Here is a 19413-nt window from a genome sequence, read left to right on the forward strand (position 1 = left end):
AACCCACGCAGTCACGGGGAGAACATGCAAACTCCATACAGAAAGATCCCGAGCCCGGGCTTGAACCCAGGACTACTCAGGACCTTCGCATTGTGAGGCACATGCACTAACCCTTCTGCCATCGTGCTGCCCTGCATTAGTAAACTAAATATATATAAAAATAAAATACAGTCACTACTACTAAACATTTGAATTAAATATAATATAATTAAATTCCTAGAAAACTAAATATTGAATCAAATTTAACAGTGAGTGAACAAAATATTTTAATACAATATAATAAAACAGCCATGTAAAGTCAATCTTTAAATAAAATACAATACAAGTTATTTTTCATTTATTTTCAAACGTAGAAGAAAATAAATGAAAAACATTTGAATTAAATAAAATATAATTAAATGGACAAGCGGTAGAAATGGATGGATAATTAAATTCCGAGAAAACTAAATATAGAATCAAGTTAACAGGACTACTCAAATTAATGGATGGATGGATGGATGGATGGAAATATTTTAAGAAGATATAATAAAACAGGCATGTAAAGTAAATCTTTAAATAAAATACAATACTAGTTATTTTTCATTTATTTTCAAACGGAGAAGAAAATAAATGAAAAATTAAAAGCATTTGAATTAAATATAATATAATTAAATGGACGAGCGGTAGAAATGGATGGATAATTAAATTCCGAGAAAACTAAATATAGAATCAAATTAACATTTAGTGAACTAAATATTTTAATAAGATATAATAAAACAGGCATGTAAAGTAAATATTTAAATAAAATACAATACTAGTTATTTTTCATTTATTTTCAAACGGAGAAGAAAATAAATGAAAAAAGAAAAACATTTGAATTAAATAAAATATAATTAAATGGACAAGCGGTAGAAATGGATGGATGATTAAATTCCTAGAAAACTAAATATTGAATCAAATTAACAGTTAGTGAACTAAATATTTTAATACGATATAATAAAACAGCCATGTAAAGTAAATCTTTAAATAAAATACAATACACGTTATTTTTCATTTATTTTCAAACGGAGAAGAAAATAAATGAAAAACATTTGAATTATACAAATTATAATTAAATGTACAAGCGGTAGGAATGGATGGATAATTAAATTCCTGGAAAACGAAATATTGAATCAAAGCAACAGTTAGTGAACTAAATATTTTAATACGATATAATAAAACAGCCATGTAAAGTAAATATTTAAATAAAATATAACAAAGAGGGACAAGCGGTAGAAAATGGATGGAGGGACAATAAAAGTTATTTTTCATTTATTTTGTTCTCCGTTTTGAGAACGACGCTTAATTATGACGTCACCACAAGGCCTTCAACCGAAATGCAAATGATTGGACGTTCGGGAATCATATTAGCCAATTGGCTAAGAGTATGCTGCGTCACGTGACCACAACGTAACCACGTCGTGACGCCATCTTTGTTATTGGCAGTGACTCTTGGGGAGCGAACGCTAGTTGTTCAGTATCTTGGAGTTGTCAGGGCAGAAGTAATTAGTTAGAATCAATTAATTATACATAAATTAGTTAATTAACAGTTATGGTTCAAACTTGCTCAGCTTACGGCTGTAAAAACCGCTATCACAAAGATAAAGACATCTCCTTCCATAAGTGAGTTGAATTTAAAACGTGTGTTGACGATGAGTATTAGCTAGTGATAAGCAATTAAAACACCTGTGTACATTGTTTTATTGTCATTAAATAAGTCGGTGGCAATCAACAATATGCATTTCAAATGTTTTTGAAAATGACGGATCGATGCCGTTATAAAAACACATTTCCATAATGATGTAGTCATTTTATATCCCAAACTCACTCTTAAATTATATTTATTATAAACGCTGATTGTTTTTCCATGTCCCACTCAACTTGTGTGAATTGTTTACTAGCATATTATTACTATATGTTTTTACAATGTGTTGCTGTTTACTACAACATTTACTTTATACTATTACTGCATTCTAGTTACTAAGTGCATTTACCATGTGTGTCTGTTAACTACAATCTTTACTTTAGTCTAGAGATGTCCGATAATGGCTTTTTTTTTGCCGATATTCCGATATTGTCCAACTCTTAATGATCGATTCCGATATTAACCGATACGATATATACAGTCGTGGAATTAACACATTATTATGCCTAATTTTTTTGTGATGCCCCGCTGGATGCATTAAACAATGTAACAAGGTTTTCCAAAATAAATCAACTCAAGTAATGAAAAAAAATGCCAACATGGCACTTCCATATTTATTATTGGAGTCACAAAGTGCATTGTTTTTTTTAACATGCCTCAAAACAGCAGCTTGGAATTTGGGACATGCTCTCCCTGAGAGAGCATGAGGAGGTTGAGGTGGTCCTGGAAGAGTTAGTGCTGCAAGCGGTTCTGGGTATTTGTTCTGTTGTGTTCATGTTGTGTTACGGTACGGATGTTCTCCCGGAATGTGTTTGTCAATCTTGTTTGGTGTGGGTTCACAGTGTGGCGCATATTTGTAACAGTGTTAAAGTTGTTTATACGGCCACCCTAAGTGTGACCTGTATGGCTGTTGACCAAGTTTTCCTTGCATTCACTTGTGTGTGTGTGTGAAAAGCCGTAGATATTATGTGATTGGGCCGGCACGCAAAGGCAGTGCCTTTAAGATTTATTGGCGCTCCGTACTTCTCCCTATGTCCGTGTACCACTCCGTACAGCAGCGTTTTAAGAAGTCATACATTTTACTTTTTGAAACCGATACCGATAATTTCCCATTTTACATTTTAAAGCATTTATCGGCCGATAATATCGGGCTGCCGATATTAACGGACATCTCTACTTTAGACTTACATGATCAACTTCATATTGCTTACAAGACTGTGTAGTGAGTCAACACCTTTTACCTTGAGTGTAAATTCCACTTCACCCCACTTGGTTGGGGTCCAAGGTGCTAACAGTAATGCAATAATCCAATAATGGTATCGCTCGGTTGGTAGAGTGGCCGTGCCAGCAACTTGAGGGTTCCAGGTTCGATACCCGCTTCTGCCATCCTAGTCACTGCCGTTGTGTCCTTGGGCAAGACACTTTACCCACCTGCTCCCGGTGCCACCCTTACTGGTTTAAAAATGTAACTTAGATATTGGGTTTCACTATGTAAAGCGCTTTGAGTCACTAGAGAAAAGCGCTATATAAATACGCTTCACTTCACACTAATCCATTTGTATTTTCAGGTTTCCCCTTGCACGTCCAGATATTTGTGGTAAATGGGTGTCCGCAATGAGGAGGAACAACTTCAAGCCCACCAAGTACAGTAACATCTGCTCGCAGCACTTCACCAAAGACTGCTTCAAGAGAGAATGCAACAACCGTGTGCTCAAGGAGAACGCTGTGCCGTCGCTCTTTAACTTCAACCTCAAGGTAAACCGCGCTCGATGACTGGCTCTCACTGCACATTCAAAATGTCCCCATTTAATTGATTATTTTATACAAATCTGATATAGAAATTAGTAGGCTTGTCACGATACCAGCATTTCAATAGACAATACCGATATTTATTGATTTCCACAATTCTCGATACTTTTTCGATACCACAATAGAAATTGTAAACACAGCACCCATGTACCCTTAAGTTCACTGCTCTATTGAAGTGTTTCAATATGTTAATTATTTAAGACCACTGTGCTTTAACATTATTTTTCACAGAATTTAAAGTATCAGCTACCAAAAGTTAACTAGAGACTTAGACTTAGAGACTTGGACTTCCTTTTATTGTCATTCAAATTTGAACTTACAGTACAGATAAGAACAAAATTGTGTTGCATTAGCTCGTTGTAGTGCAGTATAAAAGAGCAATAAGGTGCAGATATAAATAGATTTACTGTACAGATAAATGTATTGCACTTTTGCATATGCATCCACGTTAATGTATGTATGTTATATTGTGTTTATATTCCAGCGAGTTAATCCGTTTTTGGGGGGAATTGAGGGGATTTTTATAAGGCGTTCAAGAGTCTTATGTCCTGAGGGAAGAAGCTGTTACAGAACCTGGAGGTTCTGCTACGGAGGCTGCGGAACCTCTTTCTAGAGACCAGCAGTGAAAACAGTCCTTGGTGGGGGTGGAAAGAGTCTCTACAGATTTTCTGAGCTGCAGGTTTTTGCGATTTCCAGGATAGGAGGAAGAGGAGTCGGTTGGAGATTTTACAGTTTTATTTACAGAAGTTTGTTATTTAAGACAGAAGTTTGAAGTTTGCCCTTTATTAATGTCAATATTGGAGATTGTTAATTTGCATGCAATGTGCAATGCTACATTTTTGTCAACAAAAGTACTATATTCAAGCAGAAGTATTGCTTCCCAAGGGAAGCTCTTGATTTAATTATTTGAAAATGATTCATAGAAGGTACAATTTATTTCTGGTCTAAAAAGAACAACATTATACAAATTATAATTTTGCCAAGAGTAAGATGCAGTGTATGCAGTAGCATTTTTAAACTACTAGTGTTTGATTAAATAAAATTAAAAAAATATTTTGAATTATCTTAGTCATTTGTATTCAATGGTTTCTTTAAAAAGTAGGGGGAAAAAATCATAAATTTAATTAAAACACAAAAATCAAGGTTTTTATATTCAGGCCATATTGCCCAGGCCTACTTTGACCTAAAATACTGGTCAAAATTGTCCAAAGATGTAATGCACCAATGAATGTTAGAATTTTTGCATTTAATTAACAAACATTTTATTTGACACAAAAAGCACACGCTCAATGTGGTATGACAAGTCTAAAATGAAATACAAAACTATTACAACGGAAAAACTGAATTGTACTTATTTAATATTGCTATTTGAATTTATTGCTATTTACCTTTTTGATCTATTCGTTACTAATCTATATCCGGGTTTAAAAAAAATCTATATTTAAAGTTACGTTTTGGTGGTACAATAAATACTCATGTTTTCAAATGAATTTGAAAATTGTGAAATTGTGTAATTAATCGTGATCACAATAGCAATCAAAATAATTGTGATTATTATTTTTTGCCATAATGGTCCAGCCCAACTCTCTGGGCGGATCTGTACTCTCACTCGCACAAAATACTTTAATCCATCCATGACCGCTTGTAATTTCATTAATGAATAAATGCATGACACAAGATAGATCTTTATTTCACTTTCAACAAACAAATCAGATAATTTAGTTTTGTGGGATCTGAGCCGAGGATGTCGTTGTGGCTTGTGCAGCCCTTTGAGACACTCGTGATTTAGGGCTTTATAAATAAACTTTGATTGATTGATTGATTGAGTTTTATGATTTTCAAACACCCAAGCAAACCCCTCCAAGATAGATTTTAATAGACTAAAACAGTGGTTCTTAACCTTGGTGGAGTTACCGAATTCACCAGTTTCATATGCGCATTCACCGAACCCTTCTTTAGTGAAAAATAAAATGTTTTTTTTCGAATTCAAGACAAAGTTATATGTTTTTGGTAACACTTTAGTATGGGGAACATATTCTAAGTAACAAAGACTTAATTTAGAGTTATTTGGTTAGGGTTAGGGTTAGGGCCAGGGTTAGAGGGTTAGGGTTATAATAAGGTAGTACTTAATAATGACTAGTTAAGAGCCAATATGTTACTAATTTGCATGTTAATAAGCAACTAATTAATGGTGAATATGTTCCCCATACTAAAGTGTTACCATGTTTTTTTTACTGGTGCACAAAATGAACGGTGCATGAACATCACCTTGTTTAAAGAACAAAACCAACACTGTGCATAAACTCACAACAAATTAAACACCTGCAAGTCAGTCTGACTTCTGCTGTTGCCGTATCCGTAATACGCCGATAGGGAGAAGTTTTTATTTACACGATGAGTCGGGTGTGTCTTGACCTCCGCCGAACCCCTGAGCCCGACTCGCCGAACCCCTAGGGCTCGATCGAACCCAGGTTAAGAACCACTGGACTAAAAGAAACAGAAGGTGAAGTTAACTGGCATCACTTCAAGTTGATGAAAGCAATATTCTTTTGATTTATTTTTCATCTGAGCCAATTCTTTCACCAACCCAATCAAGACTGGGACCGAGCGCTCAAGAGTCATGTCAGAGATTGACTTATTTGTTTTCCTCTCTGACAGTCGGAATGTCTGGAGGATCCCTTTACCTCTGAGATCCACTTCCCCCTCTCGTTTCCTTTGACCTCCGACACTGTCATGGAGGAGGTGGAGTCCGAACCCGCCAGGAGTCTGCCAGATACCCACGGCGACACGGTGGTGGTCTCCTGTGACCACAACTACACGGCAGAGGACTCTGCGCGGCAAAAGAAGCGCATCCAGCAGCTGGAGGAGCAGCTTGAGCTTCTGAGAAAGAAGCTGAAAACCACCCAGCAGAAGTGTCGGCGTCAGGAGAGACAGCTCAAGAGTTTGAGGGTCTCCTGCAAGACGGTCAAGACAGCGTGTGACGCGCCACTTTCTTTTAGTGAGGGTTATGTCATTTTACCCAAACACATCAACCAAACTCTCAAAGGTGTTGAGTAACACATTTACTGAGACTTCAAATACACTAATTATCCTGAACTGTTGGTGGAGCTACTGAGCAAGAAGGCTGTCAATTGAAGAGCCCATCCAAGGAACATGGACCTTAAAATCAACTATCATGGAAAATGTTGTTTCTGACTAATTAACGACTTGCATTGTTGCTACAACAATTGAGTTCATCAGCACATCTTTTGCACATCCAATATTATGTATTTGGTAAACAATATAATATGTCGTATTTCATCCAATCTGACTATCAGTCCTTCATTTGTTTTTCCAGTTGAAACCAACTTTTTCACTTTTATTTTTTAAACAAAGATTTTTTGAACAACAAATATCTCCATCATTTTCCTGATTTATCATCTAGATATCCATCCATCCATTTTATTCCGCTTTTACGAGGTCAGGTCGCGGGGGCAGCAGCCTAAACAGAGAAGCCCAGACTTTCCTCTCCACAGCCACTTCGTCCAGCCCCTCCCGGGGGATCCCGATACGTTCCCAGGCAAGCCGGGAGACATAGTCATCCCAACGTGTCCTGGGTCTTCCTTGTGGAAGGGAGGCATTCGGGTGGCATCCTGACCAGATGCCCGAACCACCTTATCTGGCTCCTTTCGATGTGGAGGAGCAGCGGCTTTACTCTGAGCTCCTTCCGGATGACAGAGCTTCTCACCCTATCTCTAAGGGAGAGCCCCGCCACCCGACGAAGGAAACTAATTTCGGCCGCTTCTACCCGATCTTGTCCTTTCGGTCAAACCCCAAAGCTTATGACCATGAGGATGGTAACGTAGATCGACCGGTAAACTGAGAGCTTTGCCTTCCGGCTCAGCTCATTCTTTACCACAACGGATCGATACAGTGTCCACATTACTGAAGACGCCGCACCGATCCGCCTGTCGATCTCACGATCCACTTTTCTCTTACTCGTGAACAAGACTCTGAGGTACTTGAACTCCTCTTGGGGAAAGATCTTTTCCTCAACCCGGAGATGGCACTCCACCCTTTTCCGGGCAAGAACCATGGACTTGGTCTTGGAGGTGCTGATTTTCATCCCAGTCGCTTCACTGCGAACCGATCCAGTGAGAGCTGAAGATCCTGCCTAGATGAAGCCATTAGAACCACATCGTCTGCAAAAAGCAGAGACTTAATTCTGCAGCCACAAAACCGGATCCCCTCAACACCCTGAATGCGCCTAGAAGGGCAGCCCTGGCGGAGTCCAACCCTCACTGGAAACAGGTCCGACTTACTGCCGGCAATGCGGACCAAGCTCTGACACTGATCATACAGGGAGCAGACCGCCACAATCAGACAGTCCGATACCCCATACTCTCTGAGCACTCCTCACAGGACTTCCCGAGGGACACGGTTGAATGCCTTCTCCAAGTCCACAAAGCACATGTCGACTGGTTGGGCAAACTCCCATGCACCCTCAAGGACCCTGCCGAGATTATATAGCTGGTCCACAGTTCCACGACCAGGACGAAAACCACACTGCTCCTCCTGAATCCGAGGTTCGACTATCCGGCGTAGCCTCCTCTCCAGTACACCTGAATAGACCTTACCAGGAAGGCTGAGGAGTGTCATGGACATTCAATGTTGGTTTTCGGCCTTGTTGCTTACGTGCAGTGATTTCTCTAAATCTCTAAATTCCTTGCAATAGCTCGTCAAGAAATGTTGTTCTTAAACTTCGACAATTTGCTCACACATTTGTTGACTAAGTGGTGACCCTCGCCCCATCCTTGTTTGTGAATGACTGAGCATTTCATGGAAGCTGCTTTTATACCCAATCATGACAACCACCTGTTCTCAATTAGCCTGTTCACCTGTGGGATGTTCCAAATAAGTGTTTGATGAGCATTCCTCAACTTTCCCAGTCTTTTTTGCCACTTGTGCCAGCTTTTTTGAAACATGTTGCAGGCATCAAATTCCAAATGAGCTAATATTTGCAAAAAATAAAGTTTACCAGTTCGAACGTTAAGTATCTTGTCTTTGCAGTCTATTCAATTGAATATAGGTTGAAAAAGATTTGCAAATCATTGTATTTTGTTTTTATTTTCGATTTACACAACGTGCCAACTTGTGGGGTCCTGTGTCAAATGCCAGCTGGTACGGGGACAGGGAAGGCAGGGGCGTGGTTCGTGGGAATTGTGTCCACAAGGCTTGTCAGGGATGATGTTACTGTTGTGTTGTTTGCACAAAAAAAATAAAGTTGTCGTTCTGTAAGGCAAAACTGTCTTTTTTACGAGTCAAGTCAAGCCAATCCCGTCACAGACGTGCCCGCCTGTGGGTATTGAATCTATTGATAAACGGCAAAAGCTCGCAAAAGTCTGCACTATTTTGCTGCACGGCGAAGCCGCAACTGAACGGTGTTGGGGATTGTCGTATGGCAGCTGTCGGTGCCGTTCGGTGGAGATTACGCACCGCATTAGGGGGTTAGTGTCTGCAGCCACAGCTATACCCTTCTCCTTTTCTAAGCGGTGACATTTTTGAAGCATCACTAGTCAATACTGTGCAAATAATACATTATATATATAGTTTATTATTTGCGTATGAATGTGACTGCGTGATTTCCCTCTGGACACCCCCGCTTTCTCCCACTTTCAAAGACATGCACCTGGGGATAGGTTGATTGGCATCACTAAATTGGCCCTAGTGTGTGAATGTGAGTGTGAATGTTGTCTGTCTATCTGTGTTGGCCCTGCGATGAGGTGGCGACTTGTCCAGGGTGTACCCCGCCTTCCGCCCGAGTGCAGCTGGGATAGGCTCTAGCACCCCTAAAGACCCCGAAAGGGACAAGAAATAGAAAATGAAAGAATGGATGGATATAAATATCCTTTCATACTGCAACTACCTGCTGGTGTTAATGTGTACAGTCGTGGTCAAAAGTTTACATACACTTGTAAAGAACATAATGTCATGGATGTCTTGCGTTTCCAATAGTTTCTACAACTTTTATTTTTTTGTGATAGAGTGATTGGAGCACATACTTGTTGGTCACAAAAACATTCATGAAGTTTGGTTCTTTTATGACTTTATTATGAGTCTACTGAAAATGTGACCAAATCTGCTGGGTCAAAAGTATACATACAGCAACATACATTATCAATGATGGTGATGTAGAAAAGTTAATACCAAATCAAATTAGCTTCATGGCCTCTTAACTTCATGTGAGTGATTATGATTGACGACACCTGTTGACTTCTCTGAGCCCATTTAAATAGGGCTCATGTAATGCAGTCATTAGACTCTGTTACAAACGCGACAATGGGAAAGTCAAAGGAACTCAGCACTGATCTGAACAAATGAATCATTAACTTGAACAAGTCAGGAAAGTCACTTGGAGCCATTTCAAAGCAGCTTAAGGTCCCGAGAGCAACTGTGCAGATAATTGTTCGGAAGTATAAAGTGCATGGCACAGTTTTGTCACTGCCACAATCAGGAAGGAAACCCAAGCTATCACCTGCTGCTGAGAGAAAATTGGTCATAATGATCAAGAGTCAACCGAGAACCACCAAAAAGCAGGTCTGCAATGAATTGGACGCTGCTGGAACACAGGTGTCAGTGTCCACAGTCAAGCGTGTTGTGCATCGCCATGGACTGAGAGGCTACCATGCAAAAAGGAAGCCCTTGCTCCAGAAGCGACACCTTAAGGCTCGTCTAAAGTTTTCTGCTGATCACATGGACAAAGATAAGACCCTCTGGAGGAAAGTTCTGTGGTCAGATGAAACAAACATTTTACGGTTTGGCCACAATACCCAGCAATATGTTTGGAGGAGAAAAGGTGAGGCCTTTAATCCCAGGAACACCATCCCTCCAGGAACACCGTTCCTACAGTCAATCATGGTGGTGGTAGTATTATGCTGTGGGCCTGTTTTGCTGTCAATGGAACTGGTGCTTTACAGAGCGTAAATGGGACAATGAAAAAGGAGGATTACCTCCAAATTCTTCAGGACAACCTAAAATCATCAGCCCGGAGGTTGGGTCTTAGGTGCAGTCACACGTCAAAAGCGGTAAAGGAATGGCTAAATCAGGCTAGAATTAAGGTTTTAGAATGGCCTTCCCAAAGTCCTGCCTTAAACGTGTGGACAATGCTGAAGAAACAAGTCCATGTAAAAAAAAAATTTTTTTAGCTGAACTGCACCAATTTTGTAAAGAGGAGTGGTCAAAAATTCAAGCAGAAGCTTGTGGATGGCTACCAAAAGCGCCTTATTGCAGTGAAACTTGCCAAGGGACATTAACATTGCTGTATGTATACTTTTGACCCAGCAAATTTGGTCACATTTTCAGTAGACCCATAATAAATTCATAAAAGAACCAAACTTCATGGATGTTTTTTGTGACCAACAAGTATGTGCTCCAATCACTCTATCACAAAAAAATAAGAGTTGTAGAAATGATTGGAAACTCAAGACAGCCATGACATTATGTTCTTTACATGTGTATGTCAACATTTGACCACGACTGTAATTGCTAACAGAAAGCAGGTGTGTGAATCAGTGCTCGGAAAAAGATGTAAAGCGGTTAAAAGAAAAAACACAACAAAAAGTAGGGATGTCCGATAATGGCTTTTTGCCGATATCCGATATTCCGATATTGTCCAACTCTTAATTACCGATACCGATATCAACCGATATATACAGTCGTGGAATTAACACATTATTATGCCTAATTTGGACAACCAGGTATGGTGAAGATAAGGTCCTTTTAAAAATAATTATAATAAAATAAGATAAATAAATTAAAAACATTTTCTTGAATAAAAAAGAAAGTAAAACAATATAAAAACAGTTACATAGAAACTAGTAATTAATGAAAATGAGTAAAATTAACTGTTAAAGGTTAGTACTATTAGTGGACCAGCAGCACGCACAATCATGTGTATCCCTTGCAGACTGTATTGATATATATTGATATATAATGTAGGAACCAGAATATTAATAACAGAAAGAAACAACCCTTTTGTGTCAATGAGTGTGAATGAGTGTAAATGGGGAGGGAGGTTTTTTGGGTTGGTGCACTAATTGTAAGTGTATCTTGTGTTTTTTATGTTGATTTAATTAAAAAAAACACAAAAAAAACCCCGATACCGATAATAAAAAAAACGATACCGATAATTCCCGATATTATATTTTAAAGCATTTATCGGCCAATAATATCGGCAGGCCGATTTTATCGGACATCTCTAACAAGAAGTGCCACCAAAATAAGAGCGCAGGACAGGAACTAAAACACTAAACACAGGAGAACACTAAGAAACTCAAAATAAGGCACGGCCTGGTGTGACGAGCCGTGACATGAACTCCTCCACTAGCTCGACCCCTACCTTTTAATCTTCCTCCCCCTCTTATTCTCATCCTCTTCTACTCTCTGCATCATTTTCCATTGTTGTTGTAAAAGAAAGAGGTGCTCACCTGTGGTCTTTTTTTTATAGTGCTTCTTTCCTGATCGAAGTGTTCACAATTAAGCATTCAGATGTTTGGCCAGGTTACATTTATTGGCCAATTAGTTCATGTAGTGTCATTGGACTCTCACAATATTATGCTTAATCCACTCCACGTCCATTGCACCGGTCGCCCAAAAGGGGTGGGGGGGTCCCCACATCTGTGGTCCCCTCCAAGGTTTCTCATTGTCATCCCATTGGGTTGAGTTTTTTCTTGCCCTGATGTGGGATCTGAGCCGAGGATGTCGTTGTGGCTTGTGCAGCCCTTTGAGACACTCGTGATTTAGGGCTATATAAGTAAACTTTGATTGATTTATTGATTGATTTTTAAATGGCAGTATTTTGAAACTGCAAACATGTGCTCCCATGAATTGATTAACGTGGACCCCGACTTAAACAAGTTGAAAAACTTATTCGGGTGTTACCATTTAGTGGTCAATTGTACGGAATATGTACTGTACTGTGCAATCTACTAATAAAAGTCTCAATCAATCAATCAATACCTTCATGTCAGATTGTTGTGTCTTATACACAGACCTGTGTTCATTTAAAAAGTGCCATTTTTGAATTGCGAAATGTGTGTAAAGTAGAACATGTGTTTAGACTTTTTGGAGACTTGAGAGTTGGTTTTGCTTTTAGTGTGTTAGCAATTGGAAAAAAACTGTAATAGACAGGACATAGAAAAATAAAGGAAGGGGGAAAAACTGCAGTGACATACTTGACCAGCAGGTAGCACTGCAGGCTGAGTATCCACTAGTGCAGTTACTGGCTTGCTCTAATGATTTTCAACTGGTTCACTATCACTTCTAAATGACAAACTATATAATTTTGTTCAACTCAAATATTTTTCAAATTTTACATTGTAATACATTTAATTGTCTTACCCTGGATGTTCAATGTTAACTAGTTATTTAAATGCAATGTTTATATACTACAAAACCCTAAACCAGTGAAGTTGGCACCTTGTGTAATTCGTAAATAAAAACAGAATACAATGATTTGCAAATCCTTTTTCAATTTATAAACTGCAAAGACAAGATATTTAGTGTTCGAACTGAGAAACTACATTTTTTTTAGTGCACATAATCTTAAACTTAGAATTTAATGGCAGCAACACATTGCAAAAAAAGTTGGCACAGGGGCATTTTTACCACTGTGTTACATTGCCTTTCCTTTTAACAACACTCAGTAAACGTTTGGGAACTGAGGAGACCAATTTTTGAAGCTTTTCAGGTGGAATTCTTTCCTATTCTTGCTTGATGTACAGCTTAAATTGTTCAACTGTCCGGGGTCTCCGTTGTGGTATTTTAGGCTTCATAATGCGCCACACATTTTCAATGGGAGACAAGTCTGGACTACAGGCAGGCCAGAGTAGTACTCGCACTCTTTTACTATGAAGCCACGCTGTTGTAGCACGTGGCTTGGCATTGTCTTACTGAAATAAGCAGGGGCGTCCATGATAACGTTGCTTGGATGGTAACATATGTTGCTCCAAAACCTGTATGTACCTTTCACCATTAATGGTGCCTTCACAGATGTGTAAGTTACCCATGCCTTGGGCACTAATACACCCCCATACCATCACAGATGCTGGCTTTTGAACTTTGCGCCTATAACAATCTGGATGGTTCTTTTCCTCTTTGGTCCGGAGGACACGACGTCCACAGTTTCCAAAAACAACTTGAAATGTGGACTCGTCAGACCACAGAACACTTTTCCACTTTGCATCAGTCCATCTTAGATGAGCGCTGGCCCAGCAAAGCCGGCTGTGTTTCTGGGTGTTGTTGATAAATGGATTTGGCTTTGCATAGTAACTTGCACTTACAGATGTTGCGACCAACTGTAGTTACTGACAGTGGTTTTCTGAAGTGTTCCTGAGCCCATGTGGGGATATCCTTTACACACTGATGTCGCTTTTTGATGCAGTACCGCCTGAGGTCCGTAATATCATCGCTTACTTTCTCAGTCTTTTTTGCCACTTGTGCCAGCTTCTTTGAAACATGTTACAGGCATCAAATTCCAAATGAGGTAATATTTGCAAAAAATAAAGTTTTCCAGTTTGAACGTTAAGTAGCTTGTCTTTTCATCTGTTCAATTGAATATAGGTTGAAAAGGATTTGCAAATCAAAGTATTTTGTTTTTATTTATGATTTACACAGCGTGCCAACTTCACTGGTTTTGGGGTTTGTACATTACCCAGAAGGCTTAGCAATGTAGAGCTATGCAGGAGGACGACCGTTGTGTTTGATCAATAAGGAGTTGATTTATTGTTACATGTTGTTGTTCCTGCTTCGTCTACACAAAAATAAACGTATGTTTGGATTAGACGCTTGACATAAGACATATTATATTGGTAAAAATAACGCTGATTGGCCAAAATGTGCGGGGAAGTTGCAAGCATTGAATAAAAGCCACACATAATTGGTATAATTTGCGTGATTTGGTGCAATAGCAACATTGCAAATTCCCAGAGGTTTTTCAAGTGTAAAACATACACAGAAAATGTCTGCTTTTGGATGATTCAATGTTATTGAATGAAAATAGGCCACAAAACATTGCAACTTTTCCCTCAACGTTTTGTAAAGCTACTGCTGATTCATGCACTTTAGACTGCAACAAGCACAAAAAAGCCTGAAAAATACAGAAAGGACTTATTAGGTGTTTTATTACTGTGTTTTATGTCTTTCATGTTTGATTGAGCGCCTGTACTGTGAATGAAAGATTAAATAGTCAAAAAAATGCACCCCTATTGTGCAGAAAATATACTATTATTTTTTTATGCAGGTAGGATTACCATACTTCTTTTTATACTTGAACAATAGCATCATCCTGCTAGTATTTTGGCTGCCATGTCATCCACAGCCTGCAGTCGTGTGTTCTTTTCTGATGTTTTTCACTTTGGACAACACACTTCACCCCCGCCATGACCTCCCCTTAGGTGATCCAGGTGAACTTGTCAAAACACCACGAGTTGGCGCCCCGACCCCCACTGCCCTGCCGGTGTAGCGTCAAGGTGGTTGTGTTGGAAGCGTGCAGGCTGCAGGCCAACTGTGAACCCATACATCATTATTTTTATGTACCAATATATGCAACAAAATGCATTTTTTTTCTGTCTTTTTACTCACAATGAAGTATCAGTCAATTCATTGAAGGCACTTTCTCTTAACTTACCCGTACACAGGAGTATATTAAGACATTTGGTGGCCCGAGGCAAAGCCTAGTCATTCATAACAAAAACATAGTACAAAACCCAAAACCAGTGAAGTTGGCAAATTGTGTTAATTGTAAATAAAAACATAATACAATGATTTGCTAATCATTTTCAACCTATATTCAATTGAATAGACTGCAAAGACAAGATACTTAACGTTCGAACTGGTAAACTTTTGTTATTTTTTGCAAATAATACCTCATTTGGAATTTGATGCCTGCAACATGTTTCAAAAAAGCTGGCACAAGTGCTAAAAAGGCTGAGAAAGTTGAGGAATGCTCATCAAACACTTATTTGGAACATCCCACAGGTGAACAGGCTAATTGGGAACAGGTGGGTGCCATGATTGGGTATAAAAGCAGCTTCCATGAAATGCTCAGTCATTCACAAACAAGGACGGGGCGAGGGTCACCACTTTGTGAACAAATGCGTGAGCAAATTGTCCAACAGTTTAAGAACAACATTTCTCAACCAGCTATTGCAAGGAATTTAGGGATTTCACCATCTACGGTCCGTAATATCATCAAAACGTTCAGAGAATCTGGATATATCACTGCAGGTAAGCGATGATATTACAGACCTTCGATCCTTCAGGCAGTACTGCATCAAAACGAGGCATCAGTGTGTAAAGGATATCACCACATGGGTTCAGGAACACTTCAGAAAAACACTGTCAGTAACTACAGTTTGTCGCTACATCTGTTAAGTGCAAGTTAAAGATCTACTATGCAAAGCCAAAGCCATTTATCAACAACACCCAGAAACACAGCCGGCTTCGCTGGGCCAGAGCTCATCTAAGATGGACTGATGCAAAGTGGAAAAGTGTTCTGTGGTCTGACGAGTCCACATTTCAAATTGTTTTTGGAAACTGTGGATGTCGTGTCCTCCGGACCAAAGAGGAAAAGAACCATAACCACTTGTTCGAGGCGCAAAGTTCAAAAGCCAGCATCTGTGATGGTATGGGGGTGTATTAGTGCCCAAGGCATGGGTAACTTACACATCTGTGAAAGCACCATTAATGCTGAAAGGTACATACAGGTTTTGGAGCAACATATGTTGCCATCCAAGCAACGTTATCATGGACGCCCCTGCTTATTTCAGCAAGACAATGCCAAGCCATGTGTTACAACAGCGTGGCTTTGTAGTAAAAGAGTGCGATGGCCTGCCTGTAGTCCAGACCTGTCTCCCATTGAAAATGCGTGTTGCATTATGAAGCGTAAAATACGACAAGTTAATGATTATTTGCAAAAAAAAAGTTACGTTTCTCAGTTTGAACATTAAATATCTTGTCTTTGAAGTCTATTCAAGGTAATATAAGTTGAAAAAGATTTGCAAATCTATGTTTTCTGTTTTTATTTACGAATTACACAACGTGCCAACTTCACTGGTTTTTGTTTTTGTAATTCACCGTGTTAAAAAGCAGCATGTGTGCTGCACATTAAAGCTTGGCGAGCCGTACAATGAGTATAACTGAACACTTCATCATTATTTTTGTTCGCGCATAGCACTATTATTGTGAAGGTCAGGACTCAGTGTGTGACTGGTGGGAAAATGAGAGGTCTCGAGGGTGGCTGTGTTTGTAAGAGAGACTTTTTTTCCATGTGATGTGTTTGGGCTCTGCTCCTGGAAATCTCGGCGCCTGTGTTTGCTTCATGGTAAGTCCGCCCTAGTCTATTCTCCAATTTTAACTTATAGTTTTGTTTGGGTTTTCAGAATTTTAGACTTGAACTTTTTCCAAAAAAAGGATTTTAAGTGCGTCTTATAGTCCGGAAAATGCGGTACTTTCAGTTGTGTGCATGACTTTGACTGTTTGATCATCACAGGGGGCTTAGATGTGCGTGTAGATGTAGCCAATGACAGGCATGCTAAAGAACTCGGTTCTATCCTAGAAATGTTTGGAACTAACTCGGCATGTAAACGAGCCGACCCACAGCAGAGGTCGCACTCTTGATTTAAAGTTAAAGTACCAATGATTGTCACACACACACGAGGTGTGGCGAAATGATTCTCTGCATTTGACCCATCACCCTTGGTCACCCCCTGGGAGGTGAGGGGAGCAGTGAGCAGCAGCGGTGGCCGCCCCCGGGAATCATTTTTGGCGATTCAACCCCCAATTCCAAACCTCAATTTGATCATTACTAAAGGTCTTGTTATTTCAAACAGAAATGTTACCGATGTTGCTCTCTGTCAGATCATTTCTGGGTTTTGTTCGACCCAAACCAGCAGTTAGGTCTGCGGCTGTTAAGGGGAAGACTCATAAATGATAGAATATGGACACAGCTTGTGATTATGATTAGGTTTGAAAACACCCTGTATGCTAATGTTGATTATCTGTTGAACTCATACATCAAGTGTTGGAAATGTTTTGGACATCATTGCTCCTGTCAAGGTTAGAATGGTTAAAAGTAGGAAAAAGGCACCATTGGGAAATAAAGACTTAGTCTTGACACAGACAAGGGAGTGCCAGAAAATGGCGCAAATTAAAGCTCCAAACTCATTATGGGATTTAAAATATTTTTGTTCTTCTCAAAACTCGACTGTGCGCCTTATAACCCGGTGCCCCTAATGTACGGAATAATTCTGGTTTTGCTTACCGACCTCGAAGCAATTTTATTTGGAACATGGTGTAATGATAAGTGTGACCAGTAGATGGCAGTCAAACATAAGAGATAAGTGTAGACTGCACTTTGATGGCAATATGACTCAAGTAAACAACACCAACATGTTAGATGTTCTATTGAAAATATAGAACATTACACACGGCGCTCAAACATCTATCGAAATGTTTTAGTACGACTTTGGTAAGCTATGACGCCGCACCGCTTGATGTGCTTCAACATACGAGTATTATTATGGTGTGTGTATAAGGTAAGACATATTATCTGGCGTTTTGTTTCCCAATAATATGCAAAAGCAACTTTTCTCACCTTCTGGTACCTGCTGATCTGTATTTGGGATCGGCATAAATCCTGAAAAATTGCGCGCGTCCGCCTTTGCAGTCCGTGCCGACAACGTAGCCGTTAAGCTTCTTCTTTTCCTTTATCTTCTTGTTATGGGACATTCATCCTCTGCTGTTGCCATTTCTAATATAAAGTAGCGCAAAGTTCTTACTTATATCTGTCAGTAAACTCCCCATGAAAGCGTCAAAACATACCGGTGTAGTGAGTTTACATTATTCACCCAAGGAACTTTAGTTATTAGAGTTCCGGTTGGACGGTTTTTCGCGTGTTTTTCCGGTGTTGTTGTTTCCGGATGAGGAGATGCTGCTCCATTATTGATTTAAGTAAAGTCTGAATGTCATTAAAACAGTTAGCTCCATCTTTTGACTCTTCTTCCACTCCCGTCCTTGCACGCTACACCGCTACAACAAAGATGACGGGGAGAAGACGCTGCCGAAGGTGAGCCACGTAAATAAGACCGACCACAAAACGGCGCATCCTGAAGCGACTGTCAGAAAGCGGCTTGAAGATGATCTGTAAAACATCATCTATGCAACATTTTGACCAAAGAACCACCATTACATGTTATGTAGACCACAAGGAAGTGTTTTACATTTAGGAAAAATAATAATAATATGACTCCTTTAATGCGCCTTATAATCCGGTGCGCCTTATATATGAAAAAAGCTCAACAATAGCCCATTCATCGGCAGTGCGCCTTATAATCCGGTGCGCCCTATGGTCCGGAAAATACGGTAATGCCAAAAATATGTAGAATATGCTTAAAGAGAAAGTCCGCCGTGAAGTAAACCTGCAATATTTGAAGCACGGATTGGTGACTGTAGTGAATGTGTGTTCTTTTTGAGCATGTGCATCACACTGCTTTCTTCCAAGCTTTAGGACAGGAAGGGATGAATTCCAGTATCGGATGTGACTGAAAGCAAATACACAAACCTCAGCTGTGTAGTTACAGCATGGTCTTAACCCAAAGAGTGATGTCACCAGGACTCCACCCAGAGTGTGTCAGGTTGATGTCAACATATGAATTTACAGAGCAGATGAAAAACAACCCAAATTATCTGCTAAAGAAAAAAAATCACTTTACTGTTCACACACACACACACACACACACACACACACACACACACACACACACACACACACACACACACACACACACACACACACACACACACACACACACACACACACACACACACACAGATTCTTGTATTTCTGACCTTCTTGAGACCTCTGAAAAAGGCCTACCTCTTTAGGACCACCCTTTGTAGATATA

At 39.5% G+C, this 19413-nt stretch overlaps 1 protein-coding gene across 1 annotated transcript; it reads left to right on the forward strand.

The window, feature by feature from the left end:
• Positions 1 to 1469: 1469 nt before the first annotated feature.
• thap1 (THAP domain containing, apoptosis associated protein 1) lies at positions 1470 to 8741 on the forward strand. The gene is made up of 3 exons (XM_061980712.2): positions 1470 to 1641; positions 3232 to 3418; positions 6131 to 8741. The coding sequence occupies exons 1-3, from the start codon at positions 1571 to 1573 to the stop codon at positions 6527 to 6529; spliced, it is 657 nt and encodes a 218-aa protein (XP_061836696.1). The 5' UTR covers positions 1470 to 1570; the 3' UTR covers positions 6530 to 8741.
• The last annotated feature ends 10672 nt before the right edge of the window (positions 8742 to 19413 follow it).

This window comes from Nerophis lumbriciformis, linkage group LG20, assembly GCF_033978685.3.
Source record: "Nerophis lumbriciformis linkage group LG20, RoL_Nlum_v2.1, whole genome shotgun sequence".
NCBI classification, from domain to species: Eukaryota; Metazoa; Chordata; class Actinopteri; order Syngnathiformes; family Syngnathidae; genus Nerophis; species Nerophis lumbriciformis.

Coding starts and splice junctions, on each gene's coding strand:
- thap1 (XM_061980712.2), top strand. CDS start 1,571: ATGGTTCAAACTTGCTCAGCTTACGGCTGTAAAAACCGCTATCACAAA. Junction 1,642..3,231: donor AAAGACATCTCCTTCCATAA/GTGAGTTGAATT, acceptor TTGTATTTTCAG/GTTTCCCCTTGCACGTCCAG. Junction 3,419..6,130: donor TCTTTAACTTCAACCTCAAG/GTAAACCGCGCT, acceptor CCTCTCTGACAG/TCGGAATGTCTGGAGGATCC.